This window comes from Typopeltis vanoorti, chromosome 19 (assembly GCF_054136105.1).
Source record: "Typopeltis vanoorti isolate ZY-2024b chromosome 19, IOZ_Tvanoo_1.0, whole genome shotgun sequence".
Classification (NCBI taxonomy): Eukaryota; Metazoa; Arthropoda; class Arachnida; order Uropygi; family Thelyphonidae; genus Typopeltis; species Typopeltis vanoorti.
The window spans coordinates 75,213,408-75,240,049 of NC_143567.1; the positions used below are offsets into that span (position 1 = coordinate 75,213,408).

Genomic DNA, 26,642 nt, shown 5'->3' on the forward strand with positions numbered 1-26,642 from the left:
TGCATCATCTGCAAACAACTATATTTCCATTCAAATCTTCTCCAATATCATTAACATACCAGTTAAACTGCAGTGGCCCTGAAGCACACCACTAGTGACTTTCCTCTTCTGGGATATTGCTCCCAAATACACAACTTGTTTATGCCATCAGATAGCCAATCTCCAACCTAATGCACTAGCTTAATATCCAATCCCATCCACTCTAGTTTGAATATCAATTTATCATGCAGTAATCCATCAAAAGCCTTTACAAAGTCTAAGTACAATAAGTAAGTAGATTACTAAAACATGACCTCCCTTTAGCAAATACATGTGTCCATCAAAGATAATAACAATTGTTTGCAACCCAATTCTGGATCCTCATTCTCACCAGCCTCACCAACACTTTAACCCAAACACCTGATATATAGATTGCCCTATAATTTGATGCTTGAATTCTGTCACCTCCTTTATGAAGCAGTACAACCTTGCCTTCCTTCCATTTCTTTTTTGAACTTGATCCAATCTAAGATTCATATTAAACAAATATGTCAAGGCAGATATCAACTCCCTGGCACATTACTTCAAAATACGTGGCAATATATCATCAAGTCCCACAGCCTTGTTAATATCAAGTTTGCTTAATTCTCCATATATATCTCTTCCTCACTCCCAGTCAGCCTCTCCTCCTCATCATCCACTGCTCTCAAACTCTCCATGATGAAAGACTTTTACAAACTGATCATTAAATATCTCAACCTATACTCTCTGCAGCAGTTGTCCTTATACCATTTTTCCCAATCAATACCATCCTACATAATTGACCTTTTTTGACCTTTGGAATATATTTACGCATTGCTTCTACTAAATTGTTCTTGAATATCATCAAAGCAGCCTTGATCTTCTTTCCATCCAATCAAAAGACAATTATTATGGGTTACTTTAACTATGGGAAAATCAATTGGAGGGAGGAAAGGGGGTCATATCAAGATGGAAATGGGATTTATACAGTTGCTAAGAGATAATTACATGTTATAGAGGGGACAAGAGATCTGAGGGTGTTAGATCTGATAATAGCATAAGAAGATGTATCCATAACCAAGGTAGACACTCTGCCTCCAGTTGTGGAGAATGACCATGCGGTCTTGTTCTGGGAAGTTGCCAAACACATTCAATTCTCTGTCAAGAAGGGGGTTTATGTTCAGTTATAAGGCTGATGATTATGAGAGACTCAGGAGTCATCTTGGAACAGTGCCATGGCTTGAGAAGCTACAAGGAAAGAATGCCAGTAGTGCATTGCAAGTGGTCAGAGATTGCTTGAAGGTAGCAGTATCAGCCTGCATACCCAAGGTCAGGAGGATAAACCAAGTGGGAATTAAGTGGAGGAATAGGGATATAAAGCAAGAGCTGCAAAAAAATAAAACATTGTAGAGGAAATATAAATAAAAAAGTGATTGGCATACTCATGAGCAGTACAAAGTGCAAGCAAGAAGAGGACTAGTCCAAATCAGACTGTGAGAGAGAATTAGCCAAACAGGCCAAAATAAATCCAAAAGAGTTTTTTTGCTATGTAGCAAGTAATAGGAAAAACTACTGTGGTAGAATGACTTTAAACAATACTCATGGTAGAAAGGTGACTGAACTGAAAGAAATAGTTGAGTTGCTGTATGATCATTATGCAAAGGTATATCATCCAGGTGGTGATTTTCCAGTTGCTGATGTTACAAAGGTATATATCAACAATGAGATTGATGAACAGGAAGATGTTCAACACATTAAAAATATGAATGTGAACACAACAGTGGGATTGGATGGCATATTAGCCCATGTACTGCATGAATGTGCAAGAGAATTGGCATTGCCTCTAATGAAATTGTTCAATCTAAATCTCAGCTCTGGCAAGGTTCCAGAAGAAGAGGGTAAAATAGTTCAGCTTCATAAAGGTGGCTCCAAAACAGAGGTAGCAAACTAGAGACCAATTAATATATCTGGAATGGTTGTTAAAGTATTGGGAAAGTTGGTTAAAGTCAAAGCCAACATTGGGTGGATAGGGGGTGTGATACTCTATAGTGGGTAGCATGGCTTTGTAAAGGGTACTTCCTTTTTTTTAGTAACTTATTAACATTTTATAATAAAGTGACAAAAAATTGGATAAAGGAAATGTCTATACCATGATACTACTGGACGTTGCAAAGGTATTTGATAGAATACTGCATGGAAAAACTATTACAAAAGTTGGAGCAAATGGGAAAGAATATGAATCTAGTTGTATAGATAGCAGTGACTGATAGACGGACACCAGAGAATATTATATAATGGAGTGAATCTAGGAGAATGAAAGTAACTTGTGCAGTATTTGAAGGTATAGAACCTTCAGATACTGCACTAGTTATTCAGGAGCCACTACTATTTAATTTGAATATCAGTGATATAGGAAAACATTTGAGGGGGAGGGTACATTCAGTTTTGCTGATGATGCAAAACATTGGGGAAGGTAATAGTTCATAAAGAAGATATAGATATCCTGCAGGATGATTTAAATAAATTGCAGAAAAAGGATAATGATTATCAATTTAATGTTGCAAATTGTAATGTTATGCACTTCAGGTTGAAAAAGTTTCATATGGGGGTATCATGTTTGATGGTACCGGATTGCTGGAAATTGATGAGGATGGGCACTTAGGGATAATGCTGGACAGAGAGGTGAAGTTCAGAGGGCATATTGCAATAAAATAGCTCAATGGCTTACTTGGATATTGAAAAATATGTTAACAAATAAAAATGGGAAGTTATTTTCTCCTCTTTATAATGCTATGATTTGGCTGCATCTTGGCTACTATGCACAAATTTGGTCATCTGGGTTTCTTGGGGACAAGGAGGTGGTTGAAAAGATTCAGAGATGAGTGACTGGTGACAGGCCTACAGAATGATCCCTATGAGGATAGATTGAAAGTGTGTGGGTTATAATGTTTAGTTGATAAGTGTAAAACAGGGAATATGATAGAAACTTTTAAGATAATTAAAGGGACTTTATAAAATTGATGCAAAGGAAATTTTTCAATATATGACAAATAGTCAGAGAACTAGGCTTCATCTGTAGAAGTTGTGTAAGAGTGTGGTTAGTAGAGATGTGCAAACTATATTTTTTCCATGAAGTGTTCATAAATCCAAGTTTCTAGGCAGGACAGTGTTGTGAACTGACACGTAGGTGTCAGTTCTGATAGGTGAATGAACAGTACCGTCGACAGTGTAGCACAGAGGGAGCCTGCCTCATGGCACGACTTAATAAGGGCGCTTGTTCAGCCATATTGCAGTAGACTCCATTGCTACGCTAACAATTCCTGTTAGCATAGCAAGTGTAGAAGGAAGTTTTTCCAAGCTTAAACTAATTCAAAATTATTTGCAACCAGCAATTACACAAGAAAGATTGGTTGGTGTAGCAACTATATTGATAGAGACGGACATAGTTTATAATTTAAATTTAGAAGAGCTTATAAACAGTTATATTGTGCGATATCCCTGTAGAGCAGACATTTAATTATTATGTAATTGTTTTGCATTAATGTTTCTCTTGTAATAAAAACAAAATAACAATTGGAAATTTTCTTATATTTTTGTCTTATAATCCATCAGGGGTGATATTTAATTTTTTGTCCTCAGAGCACAATCTAATCTGGCGACGGCCCTGTGAATGAGTGAAATGGATTGCTAGAATTAGTTGAGTTTCACTGACAGTGAATGAGTTTAAGTAGAGGTATGATAGGTTTGCATATAATATTTATTTTCAGTCACTCATGATTAGTCTCGGACTCCATGGAGATACTGTATAATAATAATAACAGATTTTTTTTTAAAGTTTTTTTCCCTCAAAATTTTTTATTTTAATTTTTTTTTCCCTCAAAAATCATTATAACAGATTTCATATCTGAAATCTGTTATAATGATTTATGTTAGGAATATGATGTTCCCAAGTCAGTGCAACTGTGTCTGGGTGAAATGGCTGCAAGAAAGGAACTGATAAAGTTTGAAAGAGGTGTTGTGATAGGATGTCATGTTGCAAGCCTGTCTGTTTGTCAAATTGTTGATAAATTGAGCCATCCCAGGTCAACAGTCAGTGATACTATATTGAGATGGAAGTGCAGGGAGTCAAGTGCTACCTGCAATGGATTACCCACCATACTCACTGAATGTGACGATAAGATGCTATGAAGGATAATGCAAATACTGCCATTCATTGGCCAACATCTTGAATGCAGAGTTCCAGGCATCTGTTGGAATACAAATCTGCACAAAAACATTCAGTTTTTGCTTCGAACTTTTTTTTTTTGGAAAATTTTGGTTTGAACTTCATAATAAAAAGAAAAATAAATACAAAAAAGTTTGGAAAATATTCCGTCGAGCAGTGTTCAGAGGTGAACTGTAGACTCAAATATACAAATATTATTATTAGACCTCCATGGAGTCAAGTGACTCATTGTAAAAGGTCCTTCATCTCACACCTACACAGCTGATCATACCATGACTTGTCTTCACTGTCTTTACACCTACCACACTTTCAGGAGGTATGGTATTTATCAATTTTATAAGTTTACATCATCTGTTTGCAAGATGAAGTCTGTCTGTCAGTACCTACATCAGTATTGTCTTATATGATACAAAACACTGTAGATCTTATAACCTTAGAAATCAAAAATGAAAAGATAATGTGAAAAAGAAATTCATATTTATTTTCAGGTATAATGATTCATGCATTGATAATGAAGAAGTAGCAGTGTGATTGCTTTATGGTAGACTATTGTACACAATATGATTGCTTCACTGTAGCCTAGCCTTTACACTAATGAATGAATTTTTATAAAATTTTTATTTTTATGCTAATTAATTAATTTTAACTAATTAATTCATAACCGTTGATTTTATGGAATTAAAATTCATATTTATTTTCAGGTATAATGATTCATGCATTGATAATGAAGAAGCAGCAGTGGTAGCCTATTGTACACAATGTGATTGCTTCACTGTAGCCTAGCCTATACACTAATGAATGAATCTTTATAAAATTTTTATTTTTATGCTAATTAATTTTAACTAATTAATTCATAACAGTTGATTTTATGGAATTATGATTTAATCCTGCATCTTTACATTTGTTGACGTTTTTCTCGACTGTGAATAGTACCATGTACAGTCTGTAAGTGTTAGGGTGCGTAAGTTTGATAAATTTTAACTTTTTATTATAAATTTGTGTATATTTTATGGTATTCAATGATAAAATAGACTAGTATCTAACTAACTTTTTCTTTATTGCGAGTTTTTTCAAATTGCTGCAAATCTCAAAAAAATTTCCAGTATATTTATTGAAAAAAATTAGCATATAAGTGGACTCATGCAATTCAAACCCATGTTGCCCAAGGGTTAACCGTATATAGAATTTGTACAGCAGTAGTCCCAAAACAGACCCTTAGGGACCACCACTAGTGATGTCACTTTCCTCTTATGGGATATCACTCTCCCATACACAATTTGTTCTTATCTTTCAGACAGCCAGTCTCCAATCCAGTGCACTAATCAACTATTCCTTGACCCCATCTATTCCAGTTTGATGACCAGCTTGTCATGTGGCAAATTATCAGAGACTAGAAAAATCCAAACATACCACTGTCTATGCATCCCCTTTGTCCAATTTATCTATTACCTTGTTATAGTAAGTAAGTAGATTGCTAAAACATGATCCTCCTTTAGCAGACCCATGCAGTCCATCATATTTGACATCAAGTTTACTCAGTTCCTCATATATGGTACGGTGCAAAAAAAGTACTGAACTTCGACACCCCCCTTTCTGTACACATGCTATGAGAGACACCATTGAACTGCATACACATTAATATGTTGTTTTAAGGATACTTGCGACATAAGACTGAATGATATAATCACGTAATCACAAGAAAGATATTTATTTAACCAAATATTTCGGTCTGGAAATAGCAGACCATCGTCGGTGGTATTACAAGAACAGTTTAAAAAATATACAAGCTAGAATACTAACAATAGATCGTTGAAATTAGAACATGCCGCGTGATGTTATATCACTAAGTATGAAACGAAATATTTTGAAGTAGAAACATGATTGAATTTGCTATTAAAAAAAAAAAAAAAAAAAAAAAAAAAATTAATGGGTAATCTTGATTAGGCTTTCCTTTTTTTTTTTTTTTTTTTTTTTTTTTTTTTTTTTTTTTTTTTTTTTTAATAGCAAATTCAATCATGTTTCTACTTCAAAATATTTCGTTTCATACTTAGTGATATAACATCACGCGGCATGTTCTAATTTCAACGATCTATTGTTAGTATTCTAGCTTGTATATTTTTTAAACTGTTCTTGTAATACCACCGACGATGGTCTGCTATTTCCAGACCGAAACGTTTGTTCAAGGAAAGCGTGGAGGCCTTGCTCCATCATCCCAACCTGAATCGTAATGACTGCATATCTATATCAAAAATCTGGGAAAGCCTAATCAAGATTACCCATTAATTTTTTTTTTTTTTTTTTTTTTTTTTTTTTTAATAGCAAATTCAATCATGTTTCTACTTCAAAATATTTCGTTTCATACTTAGTGATATAACATCACGCGGCATGTTCTAATTTCAACGATCTATTGTTAGTATTCTAGCTTGTATATTTTTTAAACTGTTCTTGTAATACCACCGACGATGGTCTGCTATTTCCAGACCGAAATATTTGGTTAAATAAATATCTTTCTTGTGATTACGTGATTATATCATTCATACACATTAATAGAAAAGCATGTGTAGAGTCTATACCATTACATTTAACTGTAGCAATGGTGTTGACGTTGGAAGAAAAGACATTTATTGTTGAGTGTTATTTTCATTTATACAAAGTTGGTAGATCAAATGGTCCAAGCTTATGACATGCTTGTGAGCAGTTTGTTTGTCATTTCTGTAAGCGCACCTCGAGCAATAGTGTCATCATTGCCTTAATTGAGAGGTTCTGACATACCAAGAGTGTTCTGCTGCAATGCAAAGGGCATTTGGGGAGACCATGAACTGTTAACACAAATGAGAATCACAGGCATGTGCTGGAGCAAGTAATACAGTTATTTCTTTCATTTATGCTTTAATTCCTTCAGTCTGTTTTGCAATCATTAATTTGTAGTCTACAAAATAGAACACTTTCTACAAATCCATACTTTCTCTCGTCTCCTGTTCAGTATCTCCACAAACATCTTTTCACACACATTTTGGCACACATACATGTTGCACTCATGACATCAAACCATTTTCGAAAAGTCTGTATCGATAATAGCATTCTCAAATCCACAAAGCCAATAATCATGCAGACATAGTTGTTATTATATGCCATCCAGTCGTTTTCGACTCTTGGTGATCTTGTGAACAAAAGCTCTCAATCCCACTCGACCTCTTGTCCTTTCTTTAAGTAAGTTCAAGGTGGTGCTCTTTCCTCTTCTTCTCATTACCTCAATCTTTCGCAGCATAACTGCCTTTTCCAATGATTCATCAGCTTGCATAATATGACCAAAATACATCAACTTCTGTTTAGTGATCATCGCCTCCAAGGAGCATTCTGTCTTTATATTTTTTAAAACTTTCTTATTGGTCATTCTTGCAGTCCATAGGATTCTTAATCTCCTCCACGCCTGTAATTCAAATGAATCAATTCAGTTTCTGTCTTTCTTCTTAATAATCCAGCTTTCACATCCATACACTACTACTGGAAATACCATTGCTTTGACAATTCTAACTTTCGTGGCCTTTCTCACACCTCTAGTTTTCATAATTTTTGTCAGGTTTAACATTGTTTACCATATTTACCATCATTTCTGATTCTCAACTCCAGTAAATTATAACTTTCAACGATTTCTGTTTCATTTCCCTCTATTATAAATTCATTTAAATTGGCAGAAGCTATCACTTTTGTTTTGCTGATGTTTAAATTAAATCTGCTTTTTTACTTTCTGTCTTAACCAATAGAATCAACAGCTCTAGATCTTCCTTAGTTTCTGCTATGAGGGTTGTATCATCTACATATCTTAAATTATTTATTTTTCTGTCACCAATCTTAATTCCAGCTGGATCTTTGTCTAAATCAGCCATTCTCATAATATATTCATTATAAATATTAAAAAGGTAAGGCGACTGCATACAACCTAGCCACACCCCTGTTTCTACTTGTATACTGTCTGTTTTTATTTCTTATTATTGTGTTTATTATACATTTGCATTTTATTATACTACTGTATAATAAAATGCAAATGTATCGCCAGTTATTACACAAAATAGCACTTATCTTTTCTGCAGCCTTCACCAACAGAAATGAGTTCAAATCCCATCTAGGAGGAAAGAATCTTTGTTAGGCCTTATCAATTGAAGATGAGTTAGCTGGTCTCATACAGAGGTGGTGGAAAGATTTTTTTTCCTACTGGAAACTTGGGTTTTTCATCCCACAAAATATCCCATAAAGTTGCACCTCCATAGTGCAATTGGAATTGCACTACGGAGGTGCATCAATCAATTCTCATCCTGATAGAAGGAATCTTAATATGCATTTTTTTCAATTAAAGGTGAGTTAGCCGATCTCATACGGCAGGTTTTTCATCCTGCACATAAACAAATCAGCCTTCAGAACACACAACTCACAGACAAAAATACTAGAGTGGTGGCAGTGGGCAGTAAATGCTATTGGTGTAGATGATGATGGTAGTGGCGGTTTGGTGTAGTTGGTGGATTACGTGGTGGACGCAGAGAGTTGTAGAGCAGGTGCCCTTCCTCGATGAGTCTTTGGACACCTCCAAGGAGTGTCTTAATAATAATATTAAGAAATAATAAATAAAAAAGAAAATAGCCAAGCTAGCCAGAAGTACATGTAATTTACAGACCTGACATGCTAGCCTCATATCCTTCATTACTTCAGCTGTAAAATAAAATTTTAAAAAAAAATTTTTTTTTAATCATCAAAAACATGAAACGTGGAAAGGCAGCATGATATTTGACCAGAAATGCTGAAATATGGAGATATAAAAGTGTTACAGTAGCTGCACTGCATAATTCAGAATGCCTGATGTTCAGAAATTTAAATTCTGGACAGATGGAGTAAAGTCCTCATAGAACCCATATATACCAAGAGAAATAAAATGAAATGTGAGAATTATAAAGGACTTTCTCCATTAATTGTTTTAGGTATGATTTATGAAAGCATATTTTACAAGAGGCTAAGAAAAAGTGTGGAAGATAAACGAAGAAGAAGATTAGGAGTGGGTAAAACAAAGTCAGAGACTTGCCTAAAATCTGCTGGAAGGATGGATTTATCTCCACAGGAACAAAGTTAAGGATTCTGGATGTAGCTGTTTTTCCAACAGTTACTTATGGATGTGAAGCTTGAACCTAAAGAAGTCTGATAGGAAAAGGATAGCTTCTTTTGAGATATGGTGTTACATATACTGAAAGGTAGACAAACAGATGGGTGCTAAAAAGGATCAGTACAACTTTAAGGATCCTTAAAGATATGACAGATGAAAGTTGAAATACTTTGGACACATTGAAAGGATGGAAGGGAACTTCTCAAAACATTAATTGAAAGTAAAGTTCCTTGGAAAAGAGAAAAGGGGAGACTGCCAGTGAGATGAATGGATGCATGGTGTGTCTGCAGTGACTGATTTTCAGAGAGTTGAATCCTCCAGAAAAGCATACAATGGGACCACCTGGCAAGGACTGGAGATGGATGGAACTAGAGGAAGAACAAGTTGAGTGCTGGCAAAATAAATATCAAGATCTGATTTCAACTTTAAGACAAATAAATCAGAAATCGTGGGAATATAACAAGGATCTGTATTTAAGTTTTGTAGATTTGGAAAAGGTATATGATGAGGTGCAAAGAGAAATGCTTTTCAAAATGTTGCAATTATATGGTGTATACTGATTATTATATAGAGCTATTCTTAATCTAAAGTCAGCAGTCAGAAATGAACAAGGTACTGGAAGATGTTTTGATTAAAATCAGGAGTGCTACAAAGGTGCACACTGTATTCACTTTTATACACATTATCCACTTTTATTTATCAGTTGTGTGGATCACAGTATGAAGAAAAGTGGCATTAGGCCTAATATCAAAGTTCAACTATTCAGTTCATCTCTTTATGCAGATGATGTTGTATTTTAAATAAATCAAATATATGCATGCAGTATTCTTTAATTAAATTGAATAACTGCTTTAAAAATTCTGGTATGAAAATCGGCAATTAAAATATTAAGGTCTCTACCAATAGGAAGGAACTTTTTAAAACATTAGCGTTAAGAGAACTTGCAGAACAATAAAACATTTTAAATTAAAGATACCAATAAATTATATACTTAGTTTAATCCATTATCCAAGTGTAAGCAAACAAAGTTTGCGCCTGAAGTATCTTTTAGGACTGGGGCAACTCGTGGCAAAGGTGGTATGACTTCACATCACTTGCCTGAGTATCCCATAATGCAAAACACATCTCCTTACAGACATGTATTATCACTACCAAGAGCGGTTTCGACCTATATGAGTTGCCAAAAGGTGCCAATATAGAAAAATATGATTTCTGCATTGCTTCAACCTTGTATCTCACCTCCGGGCCTGGCTCTCACCGATGAGACCTCAATAAAAGTCGAAGCCGGTCTGGGTAGTGACCTTTCCCATAATCCATAGCATTATACATGTCCGCAAGGAGATGTGCTTTGCATTATGGGATACGAAGGCAAGTGATGTGAAGTCAATACCACCTTTGCCACAGTCCTGAAAGATACTTCAGGCACAAACTTTGTTTGCTTGCACTTGAATAATGGATTAAACCAAGTATATAATTTCTTGGTATCTTTAATATATAATATAACCAAGTGAAAAACTTTCAACAATAAAACATTTTAACTCTTTAGGCACAATTTTTTTTGGAAATTGGCAAATTAAATATTGAAATATACAATTAGAATAAGCTAACTAACATGAGAGGAGTTTCAGCTGAATAAATTTATATGGAGTAAGAGAGAAATTTGTCAAAACACTAAACTAGTTATGTGCAAGACATTGTTCAGAAACAGTTTTAACTTATAGTCCTGAGAGCTGGGTTAGAAATAAAACATTTGATCGAAGACTGGAGGTCCCAGATACGAGAGTGCTGAGAAAAATTATAGGAGTGAAGATGACATCAATAGCAGAATCATGTTAAAAATGGTGACATTAGGAAAGATCTTCACATTTTTATTATTCGGGAATGTTGAACAGAATGGGAGTGGAACGATTAGAAAAGTGGTATTTGATTGCCAGTAAAAGACTCAGACGAAGACCAAGATCTGAGTGAATTGATGTAGTTATAAGGCCAAAATATAGCCATATCCTGATCATATGACACATCAGGTTCCAAATCATCGTCATATAGCAAATCGAAATCAGTCTTTTTACTTGTAGATGCATTTAGTAGCCTGTTTAGTTCAGTTGATTTAGACAAGCCCTTTGTTTAGAATGACCTGGGTTTGAATCCCAGGTATTTCCAAACAAAGGGCTTGTTTAAATCAACTGAACTAAACAGGCTCCTATATGCATCTACAAGTAAAAAAATAAATAAATAAAATAATAATAATAATAATAAAGACTGATTTAGATTTGCTATATGACTGCAGTTTGGAACCTAACTAGTTTTCAATGAAATGGTGAATTAGCCAGTCTCATAGATAGATGGAGGGTTTTTTCTCCTGGAAACTCAGGTTTTACGTCCCTCAAAACAGTGAAACTGACCAAAAGAAAACATGCAACATACAAATATTGGACACTATAGGAATAAGGGTTAGCCTACCCCATTCCATCCAATTGGGTTTCAAACACTTACACAGTGAAGTGTGGGTCTGTGTATGAGTATAAATTAGGAGAAGATGCATGTTATGGTTTAATAGCATTTGTAAGCATATATGTGCATGACTGTAGCACCTATTTACATAAATAAAGCATTTATTTACATAAGTTAAGAAAATGAAAAAAATATAGAAACATTGAAAGGTGGATCATCTTTGCTTAACTCTGTATATTTCTCTATAACTTGCATATTGGTCTAAAATATGCCTTATCACTTAGTTCAATCATTTTAATCTTGCTATCCAATGTAATATGTTTACAAATCTTCCTTCTTTTCAATTGAGGTAACCCTCAAGTGAAAAGAAGGAGAACTTGTACAGTATACATTTACATTGATTATCTGCCATTATTAACAACAGTAAATTAATAGTTATAAACAGTTTATAATTCACTGCAAAATACCAAAACACAGAGAGAGAGAGAGAGAGATGTAGCAAGCAGTGACTTTATAAATACATCTGTGCTTAAGTTGATTCCTGGCATCATGCCACTAGAACTGATATAAATGTGCATTAGTTATAATTGAAAATTATCACATGATGACAATCATGCGATGGTCATCATAAAGTGAAATGTCATAGGCAGGGCTTTACTGTATAAGATCTGGTAATGTCAGAGCCCTGACAGAAACAGACTTTCTTTTAGGAAAACTTGTGACATAGTTTGCATATTATTTACATGAAATAATATATACATACATATATATATATATATATATACACACACACACATATCAATGCATATTATTTACATGAAAACACAAGGCAAAAGTAATATTTATTTGATTAGAAAGCCATATATTTTGGTCTGAAACTTACGGATCATCTTCAGTGACAGTTGAGTACAAGATAGAATGCAAACAGTTGATTTATTTGAAATAGAATGAGCTGCATAATGTTATATTTCCAGCAACATTATAACTGTAAAAAAAAAATATATATATATATATATAAAATAATAATAATTTGTAGTGTCATACTCTACAGATCACCCGATAGATACAGCATCCTGTTAGTTTCTTGAGACTTTATGACTTCATAAAATACCATTCATGGTTTTAATAGCAAGTTTAAAAAAAAAACAAAAAAACTTAATAATACATTATTCTAATCAGATTTTACCATATTTTTGATCAAGATAGGCAGTCATTCTGATTCAAGTTCAGGCAGTTGCAAAGCTTCAGCACGCTCCTTAAATAAACGTTCAAATTTGTATTGACAGTGATGGAGTAGGTGTGTTTCAGACCAAAGAATATTGTAGTCTTTGTCTATTCTGTGTTGATCCAATCCAGATTTATTAGATTTCCTATGGTAAATATATGATTGATGTTTTTGTATTCTCTTTTCTATTGAGCATCCAGTTTGTCCAAAGTAGGATAGATGGAATCACAAGGATATAATAAATTTAGTTTAATCCTTTATCCAAGTGTGAGCAAACAAAGTTTGTGCCTGAAAGTATCTTCAGGACTGGGGTAAGGTGGTGCAACACCAGGGCGACTCCTTGCAAAGGTGGTGCAAGCTACTATCACTCCTATCTCAGTATCTCCCATAATACAAAACACATCTCCTTGCAGATATGTCTAATGTTATGCATTAAGGGAAGAGCCACAAGGAACTTGGTATACACTTGGAAGAGACATCTGTGAGCATTTATCTTTTGAAGAGGGGGGGGGAAACAAGTTGAGAGTTTGTTGATAGGTATAAAAGTAACCACTAAATCGTATTTCTTCAGAATTCTGGAAATTGGTTCCAAAATGCCTGAAATATATAGGATTGGAACTTGACTTACTGTTTCCTTGTTGTTTAGTTTGGATTTGTAGGAGTCAAGCAGATGTTGTGTAGTCCTTTCTGAGAAACCATTTAATTTCATATATTGTTTGTATTTGGGTTGGCTCAACATGGAATAGACAATATTCTTTGATTTGAAACACGCCTACTACATCACTGTTGATGCAAATTTTAACGTTTATTTAAGGAGAGTGCTGAAGCCTTACTTCACTGCCCGAACTTGAAGCAAAATGACTGCCTATCTTCATGAGAAATATGGGAAAGTCTGATTAGAATAACACATCATTAAGTGTTTTTATTTTATTTTTATTTATTTATTTTTTTTAACTTGCAATTAAAACTATGAGTGATATTTTATGAAGTCATAAGGGCTCAAGAAACTAACAAGATACTGTATCTATCAGATGATCTGTAGAGAATGACACTAAATTATTTTTTATGTACAGTTATAATATAGCGTTGCTGAAAATATAACATCATGTGGCTCATTCTATTTCAAATAAATTCATTGTTGCATTCTACCTTGTAATCAATTGTCATTGCTACCGAAGATGGTATGTAAGTTTTAGACCGAAATATATGGCCTTCTGATCATATAAATATTACATTTGCCTTATGTTTTTGTGTAAATGAAACAGACTAGTGGGTAGGAAAATTGTCAGTAGGAAGTTAATACTAATGTTAACTTTTTATGTGATAATATTATAATTTCTTGTATATCCCATGAGGGTACATATTAGGTATTTCATTTGGAAGATATATATATATATATATTACTTTCTGCAGTAAAGTAAATTTCTGCTATTGTTTTTTAATAGACACTGGTCGAGGACTTTTGGCATGTGAAGCTATTAGAAGTGGAGATTCACTTATTGCTGTCCCACATAAACTACTTCTTACACCGCAACTAGTACTGAGGAGTTATCTCCAATCCTTTTTCAACTTGTAAGCAGTTGATTTGCATTTCTCAAATTCTGATATCAATGCATATTATATGTGCAATTTTACTACAGTAAACCCTTTAAAAAACATCTTAAAACTTGTACTTTTGATCCAATCATACTGATCATGTATGTATACTTAGCGATCACCACAGGATAATAATACAAATATAATCAGAAACCAAACTGATTACTTGCTAATTAATCAACGATTTTGAAGTTCCATAAAAACTACAAAAACCTATCCTAGTGCAGATATTGCTTCTGATCATAGACTGAAAGAAACATCAACAAAAAAGGTTTGATCTAGGAAAGTTAAAAAAAAAAAAAAAAACCAGAGATAAGAAAAAAACTGAGTCGAGATCTGAATCGAGCAATAGCACTTATCAAGATTGATGATGTCATGAGGGTTGATGAATCATGGGACAAATTAAAATCTGTCTTCATAGAGAAATGTGCCAATACTTTGCTTCCTGATGGAGCAGTAAAAAAGAAAGATTGAGTAACTAATGAAATTCTTGCTCTTAAAGAAATAGAATTTCTACAGGAAAAGCATGCAATCTTAATCTACACAAAAAAGCTGAAAGAGGTCTCAGGTATATTTAAGAAAAAACGACTGTGTATCCTTCGAAATAAAAAGGGAGAAATAATATCCAAAAGGAAAATACAAGAATGGATGAAATATATAGAACTCTTTACTGATAACAAATAAAACCCAGAAAATACTTATGAACAGATGGGAGGTCCATGCATTCCAAGATCAGAGGTAGAATATGCACTGAACTCAGCTAAAAATGGTAAAGCCTTAGTCCCTGATAGAATACAAACAGAAATTGTAAAGTTATTAGAATGTGACACCATTACTATATTAGTAAAGCTATTTAATAAGATCTACGATACAGGCATAATCCCTCATGATGAAGGTCAACTGTAACCAGTCGACCTTCATCATGCTACTTAAAAAAGCAAATGCGAAAACTTGTAATGACTATAGAATGATCAGTCCAATGAGTCATGTTCTCAAAATGTTTCTGAAAATAAATCAAAAAAGGATATACAGAAAATGTGAAGACACCATCAGTAATACCCAATTCGGCTATAGAAGTGGTTTGAGAACGAGAGAGGCCCTTTTCTGTTCTCAAATGTTATTTCCAAATACGTAGTGACCAAAACAAAGAAGTATTTTTGCTTCATCGACTTCAAGAAAGCATTTGACAAAGTCCAACATACTAAAATGATTGAATTAAAAAGAATTGAATTAGATGGTAAAGATATCAGGATCATCGAAACCTTATATTGGAACCAAAAGGCATCTGTTCGAGTTGATGATATTATTACACACTCTATTAACATCAAACGAGGAGTAAGGTAAGGATGTGTGCTGTCACCTCTCCTTTCTAACATACACTCAGAAGACATATTTCAAAAAATCTTAAAGGAAGAGAGGAAGGGATTAGGGATTAATGTAAATAGTGAAATCATCAATAATATCTGATATGCTGATGACACAGTTCTCCTATTTGACAATATTCAGGATCTTCAAAATCTTCTTGGACTAGTGAATGAAGATAGTGAAAAAATGGGATTAAGAATAAATATCACCAGAACTAAATTCATGATCATAAGCAAGAAACCAATTTTTAATTCAGCACTTTCTTTAAACAGGAAACAAATAGAAATAGTGACAAAATTTAAATATCTCGGATGCTGGTTAAATGAAGAATGCAATCCAGAAATGGAAATAAAAGTTAGAACTGAAATGGCAAGAAAAAATTTTCTCGTAACAAAATCAACACTATATAACTGCAATTTAGAGCTTAGAGAACACATGGTTAAATGCTGTGTATGGTCTGTACTGCTGTATGATGCATAAACTTGGACCTCAACTTATAAAAAAAAACAAACTTGAAGCCTTTGAGATGTGATTATGTAGACAAATGTTAAAAATCCCATCGACAGCAAAAATGTCCAATCAAGAAGTAGTGGAACAAATGGGGAAATCATGTGAACTTTTAGATACCATAAAAAGAAGAAAAACTGCGTATCATGGTCACCTACTTCATAATGAAAAATATAAGATATCCTTTCTTTTAGGCTTGCACGGTGATCCGAATGCATTTTTGGAAATTATGGAGACAACTACCGTGTTTGAATAAAAACTTTAGTTTACTATTACTAAAATTTTACAATTCGACGTTTCGACCTTTATGTTAAGGTCATCTTCTGGAGCGTACAAATATACACAGGAAACAAGCTATACCACAATCATACTGGTTCGTTAAAGACACTGTGGTAGCGGTTAGTCAGTGTCTTTAACGAACCAGTATGATTGTGGTATAGCTTGTTTCCTGTGTATATTTGTACGCTCCAGAAGATGACCTTAACATAAAGGTCGAAACGTCGAATTGTAAAATTTTAGTAATAGTAAACTAAAGTTTTTATTCAAACACGGTAGTTGTCTCCATAATTTCCAAAAATGCAAAAATATAAGATACTTCAAGTGATTATAAAAGGGAAGATAAATGGAAGAAGAGGACAAGGAAGATGAATAAAATCTTGACTGGCAGACATCAGTGGAGTGGCATGAACTCTGAGGGACTGTTCAGAGTGGCTGAGGATCTCAAAATTTGCCAAGGTGATTGCCAACCTCTAATATGAGATGACACTCAAAGAAGAAGATACTGATTGTGTAATCAATATGATTGCTTGATATATTTTCCTAAGGTTGGTTTGTTATCTTGATGGATCAAGAGAAGAGATAAATTGTTCTAGTGTTCTAACTTAAATAAGTTAGAACAACCAAGTGTTCATTATTCCACATCTGACAGATTTGTACAAAATTTATGGGATAATACTTTAATTAAATGTTGCCACTATAGATTGTCATAGTGCACCATACAGTGGCATCATATTTACATTCCACTTTACATCAGGCTCTTCTTAGACAAGAAAAGTTTTTTTCTCCTGAAAAAAAAACAAAAAAAAAATTCCTACATATATTACTGTCAGCAATAACAGAATATGACTTTAATTTCTTATATTCTCTAAAGTGAATTAATGCACTTTAGGTTAATAACCCCATAATTCAGAAAAATTATCTGTAGAATCCTATTTCAGACAATAATATACTCTTTTGGATTTTGGAATAGGGAAGGTGCAACAGTTGCCTGTTGTACAACTATATCTCTGAAGTTGTGAAATCAGCAGTGGCTATGAACTCAACTACTTATGACTAAGGTAGAGACTTGCTGCCTGCTAATTTCCAGAAAAATGTAAGAGATAGAAATTATTAGCTCTAACCAGAATGAATGCTAAAAACCTAGTGTGATTTGCATTCATTGTAGCCCGGTAATGCCATTCATTTAATCGTGCTGTACTTCTGGTATCATCAGCAATATTTTCTAAAGGTTAAACAAAAATCATTCAGCATTGTTTAGCTGAATGGTTTTTGTTTAACCTTTAGAAAATAGAGTGACATAAACTTTTTTTCAGCTTGACTTTGATTTGCACAATTGAAATTAAAAACAGCAAAAACCAATTCCTAATGTAATTATTCAGCGAAAAAAAGTATAAATTGAACGTGATTGCTTATGGATCAAAGCAGATAACTGGGAGGAAACTTCTACATATCCTGAAAGGAATGTAGGGAACTGACCATGTTTTATGACCAAAATGTTCCACCTCACCCTGATGTTCAACCTTCTTATAGTGTGCCTCATTAATATGTCTCAACCTGGATATTGAACAAATTATGGTGGTCTGGCACTTCAAAACTTAGCAGAAAACTCCAAGCAGAATTTCCTCCTGATATCTCAGCCCTTTTTCAGTTCACTATGAACTCGGGCTATTTTGTTTGGCAAGGAAAATTCCACAAACCAATCAAGAATACAAACATGCCCCCCCCCCCAGCTAACTTTTTCATGGAGATATTTGAAAAGAATGTCCTAAATTCCTCCCATCTTAAACCCACTATTTGTCTATGTTATGTGGACGATGTGTTTGCAATTTGACCACATGGTTGGGACACCTTACACAACTTCCTTTCCCATTTGAACAGCCAACATCTAAGGATCCAGTTCACAACAGAAATAGAAAGCAGCAATAGCCTACCCTTCCTAGACACCCTAGTTACAAAACAACCAAATGGAACCCTGACCTTTACAGTCTACAGACCCACCCCCCATACACACAGGTAGATACATCCATCAGCAGTCAACCCCCCCTTCTAACAATTTGGGACTATAAAAACCTTAGTCCACTGGGCAAAATTAATTTGCTTAGATAACAATGCACTCAACACAGAACTCACCAACATAAAAAACACGTGTTTGGCCAATGGCATACCCACACCAGCCCTCCCAACATATTACAGTAAATCTATCATCATCTCCTATATCCGGGGCATCTCAGAAAAGGTGGCCAAGATATTAAAAAAATACAATCTTGTGACCATCTATAAGCCACACAAAAAGCTAGCAGCCCTTATCCACTCCCCCAAAAACAAAAGACCCTCAAGATTGGCAGATCATGCCCTGTATAACCGGCACAACATCCATTGGAAAAGAGCCACCTTACTCCACCAAAGCAAATTCAAGTTCGAGAGGCTTTTCCCTTGAATCAGCTGCAGCTCTCACCAACTATCCTAACCCAAAGAAATATGGTTGTATCAGACTCCCCTCCCCCCATTTGGGAAACCCTCATTCACAGACAGTCAGCTCAACAACCAAAAATACCTAACTGAAGCCAATGGATGATGTAATTGTGAGACTTTGGGTCTCCCTGTACCTCTCCGGTTTTTCTTTATTACTGAAGTGTCTAATCTTTCTCCTTTGGAGAAAGATTAGACTCATCCTATGCAAATGCAAACAAAGTATTCTGGCAGACCATCTGACGCCTTCGAGGGAGGAAATCGTGCACAGCAAGGGCGAATAAAGCTTCTGATGGTGCACTTTTAACAACCGAGAAGGATATCCTCCACAGATCGAGGGAATACTTTGAGAGAGCTTTCTTAACCCGGGTGGCCCAGCAGTTGTGGACATCCAAGAGGTGCAGATCGGTGCAATGACTAATCTCACAGCAGAAGAGGTCCATTTAGCAATAAAATCGCTAAAAATCGGGCAAGGCTGCTGGCGATGATGAAATTTGGCCCGAAATGCTAAAAGCCTTAAATCGAGACGTCTTCTCTGGCTGACTCGAGTGTGTCAGGCTGCTTGGATATCTGGGCGAGCACCAAAGCAATGGCAGACAGGCATAATAATACCAGTCTTCAAGAAGGAAGACCAGAAGGATTGCAGTAATTATCGTGGCATCTCTCTGCTCTGCCTGCCTGGGAAAGTGTATGCTAAGTGCTTGGAAAGACGGTGCAGGAGCATAGTTGAGTCAAAGTTTCAGGAAGAACAATGTGGCTTTCGTCCTGGTAGAAGCACAACTGACCAAATCTTCACTTTAAGGCAAGTCTTTGAGAAATCTTGGGAATATGCCAAGAATGTCTACACATGTTTTGTGGACTTGGAGAATGCATATGACCAGGTTCCTTGGGATAAGCTTTGGCAAGTAGTACAGGAGTATGGAGTGGATGACCAACTATTAGCTGCCATCAAGTCCATGTATGAATGCCCAGAGTTTTGTGTCAGGGTAAATAGCACAAAGTCTGAACCTTTCACAGTCTCCGTTGGCCTCCACCAAGAGTGTGTTCTGTCACCCCTCTTTTTCATAATATTTATGGACTGGATTTATAGGCACAGCCGAGGCAGTGAGTGTGTCAGAATCGGAAGATGTAGCATTGGATGTCTGCTTTTTGCAGATGACCTAGTTCTGCTTAGCTCTTCAACAGATGACTGCCAGCGGACCCTGGATAGGTTTGTAGCTGTTTGTGCAGACGCCGGAATGAAGATCAGTGTGGCCAAAACTGAAACATTTGTGGTCTCAAGACAACCATCCCAGTGCACTCTACATGTAAGTGGAGTCCCAATGAGGCAGATGGAGAAGTTTAAATACCTTGGGTCCATATTCACGAATGATGGAAAATTGGATGTAGAGCTAGATACTCGAATTGGCTTAGCAAGCTCAATATTATGGGCGCTTGCACTTTCTGTAGTATTGAAGCGGGAGTTAAGCCAGAAGGCAAAGCTGGCTGTCTTCAATATAGTCTATGTCCCCATCCTCACCTATGGTCATGAGAGTTGGGTAATGACCGAAAGAATGCGGACACGAATCCAAGCGGCTGAAATAAGGTTACTTTGAGAGGTTGCGAGGCTGACAAGACTCGACGGAGTCAGAAGCTCTGCAATTCGGGAAACCCTCAATACTCAACCCTGCTTCTCCATGTTGAGAGATCACATTACGTTGGTATGGGCACCTGGTCAGAATGCCACAAAAGAGGCTCCCTCAGCGGACCCTCTTTACCAAGCCAGAGGGTGGAAGGCCAAGGACTCTCTGGATAGATTATATCCAAAACCTTGGGTGTACACGTTTGGGAATCCCACCAGAACATCTGAGCTTGGTGGCAGAGGATCGTGTCCATTGGAAGTTCCTCTTGCAGCTGTTGCCCCCACAACCCAATTATGAAAGGTGGGACTTGAAGATGTATATATGTATGTGTATGTACTGAAGTGTGTCTGTGTGCACATGTCTAATATAAGTGTATTAATTCCTGATGATGCCAATTTCACTTCGGCAAAATATAGGATAATAAGTTCATATATTAACAAATACATTGTTCATCATCATCATCAAATTCCTGCCATGTACCCTCAAGGGGTGTACAGGATATGACAGTACTACATGAAAAAATTACATCATTACTAACTTCCTATCTACAATTTTCCTCCAAATCAGTCTGTTACTTGTCAAGACTCCAAGATCATCAGATCTTATATTTCTATCGTCTAAGGCACTTTGTACCATATCAATCCACCTATATCTTGGTCTTCCTCTGGGTCGTTTTCCTGCCAACCTGGCAGAGAACACTTATTTTGCTAATCTTTCCTCTCCCATTCTATTTAAGTGACCATACCACCTGAGATTAGCTCTGCTAACACATTCCTGGATGCTGACAATGTCAAGTTCTTTCCTAATATCTTCATTTTTAATATGATATTGCCATTGATGCCATCTGTTCACGCCTCTAATCTTTCTCAGGACTCTCATATCTGCAGTCTCTAGTCTTTGGTCAAGTGTTTTACTTCTGACCCAGCTCTCAGATCCATAAGTTAAAACTGGTGTGAACACTGTCTTGTATACAGCTAATTTAGTGTTCCGACTAATTTCTTTCTTATTCCACATGAATTTATTCAATTGACTTCCCACCATACCAGCTTTGCTGATTCTGTTGTCTATTTCTATATTTAATTTACCATCTTCAGTAAAAATCGTGCCTAAGTAGCTGAAATGTTTTGGTTGTTCCACAGGTTCTCCATTCACAACACAGTTGACATTTTCAATGATTCTGCCTATTTTCATTGTCTTGGTCTTTTTATTGCTGACCTTCATACCATATCTATTACAACAGCTATTCAATTTAGTCAGAGAATCTTGCAGACTTGTAGCGGATTTATTTAGAAGTATAACATCATCCGCATAAAGCAAAGAGCTGACATTAACATCTCCAATTTTGATATCAGGTTTAATACCACATTCCTTCATAATGTGATCCATATAGATAATGAATAACAGAGGGGATAATGTACATCCTTGTCTCACACCAGATTTAACATTAAACCATCTTCCTGTACTTCCTTCAATTCTAATTGCTGACTTACAACTCAAATAAAGACTAAGTATTGCTTGATATAATGCCCCATTGACACCATATAACTGCAGCGTATTGAATAGCTTCTCTCTTGGCATCTTGTCATATGTCTTTTCTAGATCGACAAAACTTAAATACAGATCTTTGTTGTATTCCCATGCTTTCTCGACTATTTGTCGTAAAGTGAAGATCTGATCCTGACAGCCTCTATTTGGCCTGAATCCAGCTTGTTCTTCACCAAGCTTTTCTTTCACAATTCTTCTCAACCGTTTCTCAAGTATACTTGCGTAGATCTTGCCAGGAACACTCAGTAGGGAAATACCTCTGTAATTCTCACATTCAGTTCTATTTCCCTTTTTATATATGGGTACTATGAGAGCTCTACTCCAATCATCAGGAATTCGTACCTCTGTCCAGGCTTTCTGAACTATGCAATGCAGCCCCTGTAAGACTTTTATACCACCATACTTCAGCATTTCTTATAACAATGCATTTCTTCAAATACATTGTTAATTTCCTTAAACAATATATGATGGTTTGAAACTTAGCGAACCAAATTGTGTTCTATATTGATTTAAACTCCAAATAGTGGTACATCATCATCAAATTCCTGATATATATACCCTCGGGGGATGGGGTACAGGATATGATATTACTACATGAAAAATTTACATCACTACTAACTTTCTATCTACAACTTTCCTCCAAATCAGTCTGTTGCATGTCAAGACGCCAACATTATCAGATCTTATATTTCCATCATCTACATCACTTTGTACCATATCAATCCAGCTATATCTTGGTCTTCCTCTGGGTCGTTTTCCTGGCAGAGAACACTTGGTTTGCTGATCTTTCCTCGCCCATTCTGTTTAAGTGACCATACCACCTGAGATTAGCTCTGCTAACGCATTCCTAATATCCTCATTTTTAATATGATATTTCCATTGATGCCATCTGTTCATGCCACTAATCTTTCTCAGGACTCTCATATCTGCTGTCTCTAGTCTTTGTTCAAGTGTTTTACTTCTAACCCAGCTCTCAGATCCATAAGTTAAAATTGGTTTAAACACTGTCTTGTATACAGCTAATTTAGTATTTTGGCTAATTTCTCTCTTATTCCATATAAATTTATTCATTTGCCTTCGTACCATACCAGCTTTGTTGATTCTGTTGTCTATTTCCAAATTTAACTTACTATCTTCACTGAAAACGTGCCTAAGTAGATGGAATGTTTTAATTGTTCCACAGGTTCTCCATTCACAACACAGTTGACATTTTCAATGATTCTGCCTATTTTCATTGTCTTTCTCTTTTTAATGCTGACCTTCATACCATATCTATTACAACAGTCATTCAGTTTTGTCAGGGAATCTTGCAGACTTGTAGCAGATTTATTTAGAAGTATAATATCATCTGCAAAGAGCTGAGATTAACACCTCCAATTTTGATATCAGATTTAATACCACTTTCCTTCATAATGATATCCATATAGATAATGAATAAGAGAGGGGATAATGTACATCCTTGTCTCACACCAGATTTAAATTTAAACCATCTTCCTGTACTTCTTTCAATTCTATCTGCAGACTTACATCTCAAATAAAGACTAAGTATCGCTTGATATAATGCTCCATTGACACCATATAACTGTAGCGTATTGAATAGCTTCTCTCTTGGCACCTTGTCAAATGTCTTTTCCAGATCTACAAAACTTAAATACATATCTTTGTTATATTCCTATGATTTCTCAACACTCTGTCATAAAGTTAAAATCTGATCCTGACAGTCTCTATTTGGCCTGAATCCAGCTTGTTCTTCACTAAGCTTTTCTCCCACAATCCATCTGAACTGTTTCTCAAGTATACTTGCATATATCTCGCCAGGAACGCTCGGTAATGAAATGCCTCTGTAATTCTCACGTTCAGTTTTATTTTCGTCTTTATATATGAGTACTATGAGAGCTCTAATCCAATCATCTGGAATTCGTCCCTCTGTCCAGGCCTTCTGAACTATGCAGTGCAGCCATTGAACGACTTTTATACCTCCATACTTGAGGGTCGGATATTATCTACTCCTGTTGCCTTTCCACATTTCAGGCTTTTCATGGCTTTTTCTACTTCAAGTATGGATATGTATTCCTGACTGTATGCCTGTTGAGTATTTTTTACCACTGTGCTATCATTGCTTGTTTCATTTAGCAATTTTTCGAAGTAATTACTCCATACTTCAAAGATATCTTTTTCTCCTGTTTTCATGTCACCTTTATCATCTCTAACTCGTTTTACACAACGAATTAGAGATGTTAAAGGTTTTTGCCAAAGTCCTCCCATGACTTTTGTTTAGCTAGTTTTACACAGTGTTTTGCTTTCTTAATTTGTCTCAATATTCTCTAAGAGCACAAGCTGACTTATTTGCCAGGAACTTTTGATATGCTTTCTTCTTTTCCTTCACTGCCTCTCTTACTTCCTGGGTCCACCATGGAGTTCTGATTTTTCTATCCTTGCAGACAACCTCACCACATGCCTCTCTGGCTGAATCAATCAGGGCTTGCTACTGATTCTCCAAGGTTTGGTTCCTGCTCTCAAACTCTTTAATTTTTTCTTGAATAATATTTGTGTATTTTAGTCTACAGGTCACATCTGAGATCTGCTCAACTTTTATTCGCTTTAAAACTTTCTTACGTGTTCTTCTTTTCAATATGAAATTTAATTTTATCCTCCTCAAGACTAAATGGTGATCAATTTCAAATCCTCTGTACACTCTGGTGTCCTGCACCAGGGAGAAAACATCACTATCAACAATAACATAGTCCATGAGATTTTTCTTATTCCTTGCCTCTTCTCTCCATGTGAATTTGTGCATATTTTTATGTTGGAACATGGTGTTAGTAATAACCAGTCATCCCATGTTCTGAGCAGAAATCCAACCGGTATTTGCCATTATTATTAGCTTGGCTCTTTTCTCCAAATTTTCCCAAAATATTTTTGTTTGTCTGATAATCATTTCCTACTCTGCTATTTAGATCCCCAACAAGGATCAACTTTTCCTTTTTTATTGTGTCAATTGCTTTCTCTAAAGCCTCAAAAAAATCCCTCCACTTCTACTTTAGTAGAACCTTCTGTGGGACCATAGGCACAAATAAGTCTCATTGTCCAGTTCCTTCCCCATTCTCATATTTGCCAACATCACTCTACTTGATAATGCCTGTCATTCACGGAAATTAGCCTCATATTTAGTGTTGAATACTATAGCTACTCCTTCTTGTCCTTGATTGTCATTACCTGAATATAACATTTTGTATTTATTGCTCAGAAAGATCTCACCAGTTTTGTCTTTTTTGTTTCAGTCACCCCTACTATGTCCATCTGGTACTTAACCAATTCCTCATCTAACTCCATTTCTTTGCCATTCATGCTACTTATGTTGATAGTACCGATCTTGAACTCTGGTGATGTTGAATTGGGTTAAGTTTTAGGATTTGTTCCAGTAGCTGACTTTTGCTGTTTGCCCTGGCTCCCTGGCGAAAACAACGGGGGGGGGGGGCTTTTTTAACCAAGTGATGCCCCATCCGGCTGTAAGATGCTACTGAATTGCCAGCCCATTCCTCATCCGTTCAGTATCCAGGTAGATACCTAACAGGGTGTACTACGAGAAGGTAAGGATCGGACATTAGGTCAGAAGCCCTAGTCATCTCCGCATTCCTTTGAAGGCTATGTGGAGGTCTCCTCTCAGTTATATAGCTTTGACCCTTAAGCACCCCTTGTGAATCGTGTTGGTTGGGCATCACTTAGTTAACAAGTCCATGTTTTATCAAGGAATCAGAGTGAACAGTGAAAAGGTTGCTACCGGAATAATCAAGTATTCCAGTACTCATTAGAAACGAAGCCATTACCTTTAGTTGAAAGGTGAAATCAGTGGAAAAGAAATGAAGTTAATAGAGGAATTACAGAAAAACCATGGTGTCATTATTGGTGTTCCTGAGACTAAATGAATTGAAATGCTTCTAAATAATAATTATAAGATGTTAAATTCATCAATAATGATCAGGTAACGAAAGAGTTTGGGGCATGGGTCCCATGCTACCAAGCACATCCCCAGGTTGCGGATGTCGGAATGGCCTCTGGATACAGAGGTTAGCTGCGAATAAACAGGGAAACCTGTGAATAAGCAGTCGTGGACAATGGGACGGCATCTACCAACAGGAAGTGGTGAGATAGACAGTGGCATGGTTATCTCTGTAAAAAGCCACACATTTCCACTGATGGGGATGCGAC

At 35.7% G+C, this 26,642-nt stretch overlaps 1 protein-coding gene across 4 annotated transcripts in view; it reads left to right on the plus strand.

Moving 5' to 3' along the window:
- LOC150096253 (SET domain-containing protein 4-like) overlaps nt 1-26,642 on the plus strand; it is a 151,405-nt gene that overhangs the window by 22,213 nt on the left and 102,550 nt on the right. For all 4 annotated transcript variants that reach the window (XM_090409102.1, XM_090409100.1, XM_090409103.1 and 1 more), the window contains exon 4: nt 14,496-14,622. In XM_090409102.1, the coding sequence (XP_090265228.1) occupies nt 14,496-14,622 (127 nt within the window). The remainder of the gene's footprint in view (nt 1-14,495; nt 14,623-26,642) is intronic.